This window comes from Phoxinus phoxinus, assembly GCF_949152265.1.
Source record: "Phoxinus phoxinus genome assembly, chromosome: 18".
Taxonomy (NCBI): Eukaryota; Metazoa; Chordata; class Actinopteri; order Cypriniformes; family Leuciscidae; genus Phoxinus; species Phoxinus phoxinus.
This window is the reverse complement of record NC_136893.1, coordinates 20,671,809-20,684,182: the sequence shown is the minus strand read 5'-3', so window position 1 is coordinate 20,684,182 and position 12,374 is coordinate 20,671,809. Positions and strand designations below refer to the sequence as shown.

The following is a 12,374-nucleotide window of genomic DNA, read 5'->3' as shown; positions in this document are numbered from 1 at the left end:
ATTCTCTAGAGTTTGTGTTAAGCCATGTTGCAGCACATACTGAACACACACATTATGTTTTGAATAGTGGTAAAAAAAGTTTTTCTTTTGTGTCATATTTTAATTATTTTTTATATATATATTTTAATATATTATAATTTAAAAAAAATTCTCATCTAAACATTGATTTGTGGTAACATTGATGACTATCCATTGATGAAGGCCCATACATTAATTTCTAGACTATAAACTGACCTTCTTAGCCCAGTTAAAGGCCTCATCAATATATTGATCCGAAGACACATTAACTGAAAGAGAAGGAGCTGGAAAAGCAACTGTTTCTATTCTGGTTCTTCATACATTTCTGTAGCTGCAATTTCATTTGGCTCATCTCATTTTTAGTAGATGATGTTTTTTAACACTATACGTTTTTTAGGCACATGATTAAAAAAAAAAGCTCTTTTCATCACATTAGTGTTAAGGACCCTTTTGAAATGGCTTGACGAGTGCAGTTTTGACCTTGATTCGATACTTTACTAGTTTGTTGCAAATGGGTTTAGGGGGAGGGGTATTCCTGTTCTAGAGAGCTTTTGATTGGACAAAATTCGGTGTTGTGCAGGATGAGTCATCAATATATTGGTCCCTTTTTCTAGAAGAGAAAGTATGTGAATCTTTAAGTCACCATGAAATCAGAATGGACTTTTTTTATCGGAATATTGCAGTATTTATTATTATGATTTATCCGTGCACATAATTTGTTTTGAATTCCCATGCCCTTGTAATCTTTCATCAAAATAACTCTTGCAGCGACATCTCTTCTCTGATAATGTGATTTTACTGACTTTATAAATTCAAATTTCTTGATACTTTATCTGATTCTATCAGTCTATAATCTCTCCTATAGAATCTATAGCATCTATAGATGACCTAGCAATTGGCTCAGGTGGACAGTTTGCTTAAATCTGACTCGTGATGTTTCCCGATCCTAAACTTCATTTCCCCGTCATTTCTTGTCCTCTGCTCTATGAATAAAAGCATCAAGACAGCTTAAACCATCAAAGCCGTAACAGTTCAGCTAAAATAATTAAAGCATTAAGTCCTCCATTAAGGCAAACTGCAGAGTTTCAGTTGAAACCGGTTAATTGGTAAAAGAGATAAGTCAGCGTCCAGAGTTAAATGTATAGATTAGCCATTTAATGGACTAGCTGTTTGTCTTCTGACTGAATCACGGGTGCATTTGGAAAGTGGAGAGTACTTAAAGAGCGAACGTTGAAAATTAGCATGGCCATATAAGGAGGTTTGTTTGTTGTAACTGCAATGCTTTTATTGAGTGATATTTGGAGATTTTCCATGGGGGAGATGTTTGGGGCTTTTAGTAGCACAGCGTGGTGCAAGTGAATGAGATGGAAATGAAGGCGATTAGCATATTCACAGTGGTATCAAACTGTCAAGCTGCAACACCTCAGCACCATTAAACATGGAGAACTTTATTTGCTAAAAAGGATTGTAGATTTAGTCAGGTTTTAAGCGTTTTGCTTTTTTAGATTTAGCCTCTACATCCATCTTTCTTATTTTTTTGCCAAGATTTTTATTCTAGAGAAAGAAAAATAGCATAGCCAATAATTAAAATGCTAATATTTTACTCATTTCATTAAGTGCTTCATTTCGACATCAAACATACATCTGTTTACTCAAACTGTGTATCACAGCTTGTTCATTTATTGATATGAGATCATCACTAGCTAATGGTAAAGACATACGGTTTGACACATAATGTTTGTTTTTCCATCAATATATGTCAATGAACACATTCCTTGCGTTAGAAGTCACCAGATGTCCTCTCTGGATTCAGTATCGATTCAGTATAGCTTAAAGAGACTGCACTGGTCATTTGGTGACTAACTATGAAACCTTCGCTATGCAGCACACATGAACATTTCACAGCATGGCTCATTAGATAAACCAACAGATGTGTTTGTTCTTCTGTTATCGAATCATATTAAAGGGATAGTTCACCTAAAGATGAAAATTCTGACAATTATTCAATAATCTCGTGTTCTTCCAAACCCGTGTTCATTCTGGATACGAGAGACATGAAAGTAGCACCAGTATGTTGTAAACGGTCAAATTCACAGTATGTATATGTTCATTAAAGTATGCTCATTAGCCTGTTAGGTCTATAAAGAAGTGAATATGAAATTAATATGTAGAGTGAGTGGAAAGTTTAATGAGTTTGTCCTAATCTTTTTTTTTTTTTATCTTTTAGGACTGCAAGTGATTGCTATGTCAGAGAGAAGTTCAACCAACAAGAATACAGCAGACGGAGGCTATATGGTAAGCTTGAGGTGTTTAACTTATTAAAATATCATGCCTTATAATACATTTGACAATTCCATGCAACTTTCTATCGTTTGAGATTCATTCATAAAACGTCCTTTCATGCATTGCTTTTGATTTCAGACTATTTTCGTTTCTAGACCGGAAAGCAGATTTGTTTTAAAATTAGTTTAGATTATTTTTTAAACTATACCCTTTGATCACTTATATTCAGGATCACGATTCAAAGATGTCGGATGAGCACAGGGACACGGATGATTCTTCGGAGAAAACGCCGAGTAGGATGTCCAGATCCCCGCAGAAATCCTCCAAAAGACCAAAGACAGTGCCTGTGAAAGTCACTCTGCTAGATGGATCTGCCTATGAGACCGGGGTGGAGGTACAGCTGTCACTTGCGTGCGCTAAAACTAATATGTGTTGCTCTGAAGAGACACGGTGCCAGGCCTCTAGGGCTCACAGCTATTTCACACACTGTTGTGCTGTAGTGTTTAATTCCTTTGTCAAGTCAACCACCCCCCTGTCGGACTGCTTAACCAGCTAGATTAGCTGTGATTTTTTCAGTAGTTAGTTTATTCCCGGTGTAATTTTTACATGTTTAAAAAATTGTTTTAGTGTATATGCATTTCTTAATACAGAATTTATAAAAAAATATATACTTTTTTATTCAGCAAGGATGCATTAAATTGATCAAAGGTAAAAGTGAAGAGATTCATGTTTTCCACAGAAATATTAAGCAGCACAACTGTTTTAATAAGAAACTATAATCATAATCTACTTGACAAGATTCAACATTTAGTAAAAATCTAGTTTAACATTTTTACTGAATACTAATTAATACTAATTATGTTAAACTAGATTTTTACTAACAATCTTGTCAAGTAGATCATTGTTTCTTGTTAAAACAGTTGCATTAAAATAACAATATGTAGATGTTTATGTTTACTAAAATATTTTAAAACATGTAAAATTGCATAGACTTCAATAGTGACACAAACTGATTTTTCAATTAGTGTTTTAAACTGATTTACTGAAAAAAGTTTGAAAGAACTGATTCAATGAAATGAGTCAAACTTCCTCACTCCATCTTCATTTTTGCTACTGAGTCTTAAAGTTAGGTTAGGCAATATTTTTCATAAACACCTTTTATTATACTACTGGTTGAAACTCTACACACCCTAATAGTTCATGTCATCAGCCTGGGAATTATGCGTTTCTGTGTCAACATTAATAACTCTGAAATGAATCTGCAGCAGTCAGGTGGTACAAGAAAGAGCTCTGTAAGTTGTTTACATTCATTTTTATAATATGTTATGTGCTTTGATACATTAGGTAGTTTAACGCATCACACTTTGTAGATCCTGCTGTGTGCGTTCATGTGTTTTGAAAGAGGCGTGGCTTTGGACATGGTGAGATCTAATGTACTCGAATACTCGAATACTCAAGTGAGCATGTGGGAACCTAGTCACCTGTGTTTTTAAAAACTTAACAGCCAAACAAATGCAAATTAGAATCACTGCAATATAAGTTTTAATTTAATTAAAAATTTAATTTGGAGTGAAGAATTAAGTTCAGTTTAATTTTATATCTCCTTTAAATAAGTATATTGCAAATTCTTCTTGTATTTTATACACATAAACAAATAACTTTACTGAAACTACACTATTTGACCCATACCAACCACCAGCTGTATTGACAATAGGAATATGTATAGATATTACAATAAATAAATAAAAATCACAATGATGATCCTGGACCTCACATTTCAATGCCTTCATCTGAATTTCACAGCCCGACACTGCAGCTTCATGTTCCCCCGCTGCAGTGCTCCGGGGAGTTACAGCACATGAGATGTGAATGCTAGTGTGGGCTGATGGGGGCGGGGGTGTACATTGATAGGTAAAAAGCTCTCCAGGGAGTGTCACATACTGCTCTGAGATCAGTGCCACGTCTGCCTGTGTGCCCCGGGGGTCTGCTGGCTGATGGATTTCCAGGGTGTATCCAGACATGGCTCTTCTCTGGGGTCTTATCCGTAGCTCTCTCTGGCAGTGTGTCCCATCCGTGTGCCATCCCTGATGCTGCAACACCTACTGCGAGAGAGACAGACTGTCCAATCTAAAGGTCAAAGGCTGCCTATACTTCCAGTCTTGTACGCTTCACTGAAGGAGAGGAGGATGGGAAATCTATAAATGTGACATGTTGGCGGTCCCATGGAGTAAATAATACTTCAGCCTTTCAGAGGAGGGTATACCAGGCTTGTGGATTTGTCACCCTTGGCTAAAGTTCACCCTGATTTTAAAAATTTGTCTTCATTTTCTCACCCTCAGCTTTTTCCAAACCTGCTCGACTTTCTTTCTTCCATCGAGCACAAAAGAATACAATGTCCAAATTCCATATATTCCATATAAAAAATTTAAAAGATGTCAATCACAAGTGGCTGCTTTCAAACGCTCATAAGCGTGTTTATGGCCATTCTTTGTGAATCATTACATGTATGCCACTGTCTATTTGGTATCATTGAGATACTATTACAGTTTTATTAATTGTTTGAATTATGTTTTTGTGTTATATTCTCCACTTTAATTTAATTTAAAGGTAGGGTAGGCAATTTCGAGCGGCTAGCGATAGCGAGCTAACTTTAAAAGCATGAAATCCCATCATCCCTTTAGAGCGTCTCCAAAGCCACGCCTTCTTCAAAACATATGAACGCACACAGTAGAGTCGACACACACACACACACACACACACACACACACACACACACACACACACACACACACACACACACACACACACACACACACACACACACACACACACACACACACACACACACACACACACACACACACACACACACACACACACACACCGTTCCAAACCTGTATGACTTTCTTTCTCCTCTGGAACATATATATTTTTTCAAAATAAAAAGTCAAAATATTTTTCATGTTCCACAGAAGAAAGTAAGTCATACAGGAAAATGAATGGGAACATAGTTTGTGTAATATTAGCAGCATTATTAGCTGTTTGATAACATAGTCAAGCAAAAGGCTAATCATATTACAGTTTTTTTGTGAATAATTCATTACAGGACACATTTCTCAATACTTAGGTCACTTTTTTAAAACTCTTCACACAGTTCTCCTAACCAACTTTCAGCTCGGCACAGCAGTTCATTTCACATTCAAAATGCACTAAAATTACCAAATCACTTCATACATTTCTCAAATCAACACATTCTTCCATAACACTAAGGTTGACAGGCAACAAACACACTTTATCACCCACAAAACAATGACCTAAAAAACTCTAACAACAGGTAACTTTATACAATGTTTTCTTCTGTAAAACAAGGACACCTCTCTACTGATTAGAATTCACTGCAATATGTTACTAGAATGAATCAGACATGATGCAGTATGCTTCAATACTTTATATATTATATATATATATATATATATATATATATATATATATATATATATATATATATATATATATATATATATATATATATATATATTTTATATAGTAATTCCAAAGTACAAAAATTTGTCTGCACCCCATCCACCGATACAGATACAATAGGAATCAGCTGTGGTTGGTCCAATTGTTTTTATACCATTTAATTTTTAGATTCAAAATATATTTCATTACAAAATTACTGTAGAAATGTGGCAAAATGCTGTCGTATACAGTTTTGTATTATGTTATTGTTTTGAACTTAAGTTTAACAGTTTTGAAAACAGTATATAAGCATGTGCAAATAGGTACACAGAGTTTTGGCGGTTGTTGTGTCGAAGTGAGAAAATAATTAATGTAATTTGAAAGATGTAGTCACTAAATGCATTTTGTGCCAAAGCAATGATAAATGGTCCACAGTTTAGCGCACATATACTTCTGTTGTGCTCACTGTGTGAAGAGTTTTGAAAAAGTGACTTGAATATTGAGAAATGTGTCCTAGCGACTGTAAAAAACTGTAATTACCGTTATGTGTCCGCCGTTGTAAAGAGCGTTGTAAATACCATCGTACAATCTTGCCTCAGTAAGCTGGCCGAGCGCATCTCTGAGCTCGTGTGGCACGTTCATGGCACGTTTAAATATGTCGTTGGTTTTGGTGATCAAAGATTAGTTTTAAGGGATACAATTATTGACTACAGTCAATTGTGATGGGAAGTTTATTAATCATCAACCTTTTTGTTTCTGTTCACTTTCATTGTATGGAAAAAAAGCATCCTGAGAATATAGCTAGATATGAACTGTCTCTTTAAATATCTGATGACTCCACTGAAACAATGGCTTATTCTTGAGTTGATCACAGAGAGTAGCACAATCGCAAGAGTCTAATATATCTAAAGTACCAAAGCATGTTATACGTTTCATTTATTCTTTCTGTCACATCATCAATAATAAACATATTTGCTCTAAACTGTAGATAAAAACAGTAGAGCACATCTCATTACGAGCCTTGCTGATGGAAGCAAACTGAAAGTACAATCCCGCCTGAAATCACCAATGGCAACAACAGTATACTGATGTTAGTCAGAGCTCAGAGTACAGTTCTGCACACAGGGATCCATTAAAATGTAGTCTTTCACGTGCATTTATGTTGGAGTAAAAACTGTAAAATTGCCTTTACATACCAAAATAATGTTCTCTTGCAATTGAGGGGCTCCCTAGCTAACTTAAGAAGCCTTTGTATGGTAGCACACCCACTCTCTCTTTCTCTCTCCCTCTTAAAAAAAACCTTGTGCTTCAGCCATGAGAGGCCAGGGAAGCGACACACACACACGCACAGACTCACACACATAAAACCTCACCACTTCTGTTGCCATGGAAACAGCTGCGCTGCATCTCTGTCGCCGCGGGAAACGGGCTCCCTGGGCGGCGAGTGCTTAGTGTTTCTTTAGAAAGGCAAAGCCAGAGCTGGTGTCTCAAGCGAGTTGCATATGCCACTCTTTTGTGCAGAATGACTGGGTGTGGTCAGAAAGGCACACAGATGCTCACAGACTGAAGAGAAATCTCATCTTCTTGACTGTAATCTTATTATATTTATATTATATTTACATATATATTTGCCCAGCTATTTATATTAAGTTAGATGTGTAAGGGAGTGCATTAAAATTGAGTAGAATGCAAACTTAGCTGTGGATTATCACACTTATATCATGGTCACATTCTGCACGCTTTAAATCAGACACAAAGAAAAGTAGTAAAGATTTATCTGAATGAATTATAACATTTATTTGAAAGAATTATCAGAGAGCGAGAGAGAGAGAGTGTGTGTGTGTGTCAGGGGCGGCCTTTGCAATTCGAAGGCCATTTTCAAAGAAACAGCCCTACCTTCCTCCAGAAAGAAAAAAAGACAGGCAAAAACATTGTATGCAATGCGACTGCAATTACTTTATCTCTCTTATATTTACAATGTTATCTCATATTTTGCTCTCACAGCGATTAAACTGACTGGAACTACTTGTGCATTAAACGGGTTGAACGCACACCTTCTAGCCAATCAGAATTGAGTACTGTATATTCAGACATACCATGTTATAAATAAGTATATTCAACATTATCTGCGTATATGCATTATACCTGACATAAAGCAATATGTATCCTCAGAAAATGTAAACTATATTATCGTCCAGCTCTAATCTGCTTAAATGCGACTCATGAAAGCATGATCATGTTAAGATTAAATATATATTAAACATTAACATCAAATGATATACAATGAAATTTAACTTGAGTTGATTGGCATGCTACATTCACCTTATTATTGACCCATCAATTGGACAGAAACAAAACGGGTAATTTACTTTATACTTATTAGCTTAAAGCTAGGGTCGGTAATGTTGGAGAGCTAGCCAGATTTGAAAGTGGCACCTCTTCTAAGCTCCGCCCCCTCCTGTCAGTGCTCCGTCCAAAGCTACGCCCCCCACAAACATGAACGCGCATCCACATTTGGAGTCAGCTGCATGTACCTACCAGTGATGCGCGGGTTGATCCAAAATGAGCGGGTGCCTGCGGTTACCCGCGGTTACGAGTCATCCAAAAATATTTTTAATGATATTTGGGTCGCGGTCGGTCGGGTCGTTTACCTTTGTAATTTATATAGTACTAGACACAATGTTCTATGAAATACATAGGTCTACACTTTATTGGCTGAATACGCGAGGATGACGCACGAGCAGTCTGCAGATGAAAGTGGGAAATCCTTATTTACCTTTTGAATGTTGAGCGCGTTATTAACTTTTGAATAAAAGCTGACGCGGGACAAAACGCCGATTTCCCAACGCGTTGAACTGAGCAATGCCATTGTGCCATTTTAATAGGCTACTTTTAAACGCATATAGCTCAGTAATGTCAGTTTTATGTAGCCTATTTGCTGAGAGGGGGCGGGATTTTTGTTGGGAAAGTCGGGGGAGAGACGCACACTTCGATTAGACTGGATAAACACATGCAGCATCTTAATTGTTAAGAAAATGAAACGAAATAAATGAATAAATCAAGCCTTTATTACAAAACACTAGGCTATATCATACAGCATTCTGAAAAATGCGCACCCCTAGTTCCTCCGTCTATGGCCCACGACGCGATGAGCATTTACTAGCTACTTTAAAAAACGCGGGTCAGGAAGCGGGTCGGGTACAATATTTTCTTTCTTTTTTTTTGCGGTCCGAGTTGCGGGCGGGTTAGTTGAAAACGTCGGTCGGGTGCGGGTTGTTTATACATTGACCCACGCATCACTGCTGTGCACGCAGTGGTGCTCGGGCACGAGACATGAAGGCATCTGATTGGTTCTTTACATTCGCACCGAATGGCAGTGATTGGTCAGAGTTTTTACTGTCCTACAGCTGCTACAGAGGTCAGATTTTTTTCATTCCTTTTTCTGAACACATAATGTATTGACTACTATCAGAATGGAAGGACCATTTCACCCAGTATATAAAAAAAAATGTTTCTGAACAGGATTACCTACCCTAGCTTTAAATCTCTTATTCACAGCATATTCTGTGACTTTCCGGCTCTTATTACAAACATCTTGGTTAATCAGCGTTTTAATATGAACCTGGCTAGATAATATGATGTTGACTTGTGTCCTTAAAATCTAAATATCAACTTAAGATTACATGACAGAAATCCAGGTACCATCATTTACTCAAGGAAAGGTTACTTTGCCCCAGTAAAGAGACTAGCAATGCTCCCGACTTTGATTAAAATCGGAAGGGTGTATTTTCTACGACAAACACTAAATCAATCCCCTTTCTCTTGTGCTCTTTCTCGGTTCTTCTTCATCTCTGTGTAAAGAAGCTCTGCAAAGGACAAGTGTTACTGGATGCGGTATGCGATCATCTCAACCTCTTGGAGAAGGACTACTTCGGCCTATCCTTCAGTGACACGGAGAGCCAAAAGGTCAGACTCATCCTCTCATTGTACTAGTAAAAAGTTCTGTCATGAATCTCTCAATGGCGCAGGCTGATCGATTCTTAACTCAATCTGGTTGCCATCACATCATTCTCTGTAGGGCGCAGCTGATTGGTTCCTGCTGTATCAGAAGCCAATGTTCAGCATTTGCTTTAGCAGCTTGTTTTCAGAAACCCTCCACCTTCCCCAGCTCCACCTGTATAGATCTGCCACGGGTAATTCATGTACGCTATCGTAAAGCAGCAGCATATCTTGCTCACAGCAGTGTGTCATGTATTTATTGGCAGTAGCAAGTCCCGTATTTGCTTTGCAGGAGCAGCGTAGCAGATCTATTCTCCCAAGACCAAATAAATCAACATCGTCATATAAATTACAACGAATGCCAAACACTCTGAGTTGACAGGACAGAATTTTTCTTATATAATTGCTGTAACTTAACAGAGCACATACTGATGACACTTTTTTGTTATTCCTAATTTAAACAGTCCTATTAATGCTATAGATTCATTTATTGATTGTTTACTTGATTAACTTGATTGTTAACTTGTATTCAAATGCAAACATCCAAAAGCAAACGTATGCTTTTCCTCATTCGTAACTAGACAACATGTCTACTTCTAACTAGATCTCGTTCTAACAAGAGCATCCATATATTTTATATTCCCACTACCATGACCTCTTTTAAAAATAGAGCATTACTGGCTTTGTCGTGCACATACAGCACATGGGTTGAGGTAATGTGGTTATTAGGGGGCTCTGAGAGTCCTTGTGACTGAGACTGTTACAGGCTGAGGCAGGATTTGATTGACTGAAATATTCTTGAGGAACTCCCCAGTCTTAGTTTAGCCATAATGACCCTGCCTGCACTGCCGCGGCTATCCCAGTCTAGTTCCACTTAGCTCTTTTTCCCAGTTGAGACTCTTGTGCCTGCTGCTGAGATCAGCAGGGACTGTTCCCAGGCCAACAAATATGATCACACTGCAGTTTGAACGATTTCCGTTTGAAAGCCACATGTATCAAGCATGGGAAGCGAGACCTATGGAGAGTCCAAGGTTTGTCAGAGAAACTTGTAAAGGCAGGAACAGAAATTGGCCATTTTTCACATGTAATGTAGAAGATTTATGTTACAGTATGAAGACATTTGCGGGCCGGGTGGGCAGATAAAAATAACCAGGCTTTCAGTGGAAAAATCTTTAAGTAGTTTCTGAGACAATTTCTCTCCCGCTTTTATATTTAACATATATCAGTGGTCATTTATGAACGTTGATACTGTGAGATGTGAATAAGGCCATTCTTTTCATCTCCTCTGGACCGAGATGAGCTGGCATTAAATGTTTTCGTGTGTCACCGGGCTTTGGGTGACCTTACTGGAGTGCGGTGCGCCGGAGATGACATTTATCTACTCTTTTAGTGCTCCTGTGGCTGTAGAATATTAATGCGCTGACCATTTTACAGAATATGTATGAGGTGATTGCTCCTGCCGTGGAGCTGTGCTGAAACTGCGGCATTTGCTTATCAGTGTGACCCGCTTGATAGAGGAATTTCTGCTCTCTCTTTCAGAATTGGCTGGATCCTTCGAAAGAAATCAAGAAACAAATCCGTGGTAAGTGTAGGAAAATAAGATACATTGGCCCTGTAACCTTGGTTGCCCGAATCTGATGATGAATGTGAGTTTGTGTCTGATTGTTTTTAGTGGGTCCCTGGCATTTCTCCTTTGCTGTCAAATTCTATCCTCCCGATCCGTCTCAGCTGATTGAAGACATCACACGGTGAGTGTAAACATGTTCAAGCTGAAATGTGTAATTTCTGTGGCAAAAATAAAGACTGTCTTTAAAAATGTTTGCCGAACACTGCCACTGTCTGGTATTGGTCCGCAAAACAGATTCACGTCATTGGTTGAGCCAGTGTTGCTGTGCTGGTTGCGATGTTTTGATAGCGGCACTATTTATGGAAATGGACCCACATTAACCTAATTTTGGAGAAAACGTTCAATTAAATTAAATTAAAATGTATATAATAATACTAATTATTTTTATTTTTATTATGTCTGTGACCCTAGCAGTTTAAAAAAATGGATGGATGGTTAATAATTGGTTAATAATGTTAAATAATTTATCAAATATATTTTATGTGTTTGAGTATGTATCTATAATATAATTATATTCATAAGAATATATATTCTTACAAATATAATCATATTATAGAATAATTTATAAATTGTGTAATGTAAAAATATTTCTTTAATTTCAATGGTAAATTATTTATACGAATCAGTGAGATACTAATATACTTTAATTTACTATTAATATTTTGAATTCGTTTTTATTTTAAATAATATTATTTTTTATTTTATTTTTACATGTGTCAGTTTTTTTTTCTAGTTTTAGTTGTTTTAGTACATCAAGTTAAACTAAATGAAAATGAGAACTTTTGTCTAGACAACTAGACAAAATAAATTAATACGATTTTTTTCAGTTAGTGTTTATTTAATTTCAAGTAACCAAAAGTAAAGTTTTTGTTAACTATAATAACCCTGATACGTATTAGACTTCCAAGACTAATTCACTTGAAATAAATACTTAGCATTTCTGTTATATAAAAAATATAGTACCACTTTAAAAAAATATTTTCAT

At 36.8% G+C, this 12,374-nt stretch overlaps 1 protein-coding gene across 1 annotated transcript in view; it reads left to right on the top strand.

Moving 5' to 3' along the window:
* Positions 1 to 12,374, top strand: part of LOC306986447 (uncharacterized protein) — a 59,372-nt gene that overhangs the window by 27,950 nt on the left and 19,048 nt on the right. Inside the window, exons 2-6 of the mRNA XM_079589675.1 lie at positions 2,246 to 2,313; positions 2,531 to 2,695; positions 9,625 to 9,729; positions 11,302 to 11,344; positions 11,435 to 11,510. Coding sequence (XP_079445801.1) covers positions 2,263 to 2,313; positions 2,531 to 2,695; positions 9,625 to 9,729; positions 11,302 to 11,344; positions 11,435 to 11,510 — 440 coding nt within the window. The 5' untranslated portion in view covers positions 2,246 to 2,262. The remainder of the gene's footprint in view (positions 1 to 2,245; positions 2,314 to 2,530; positions 2,696 to 9,624; positions 9,730 to 11,301; positions 11,345 to 11,434; positions 11,511 to 12,374) is intronic.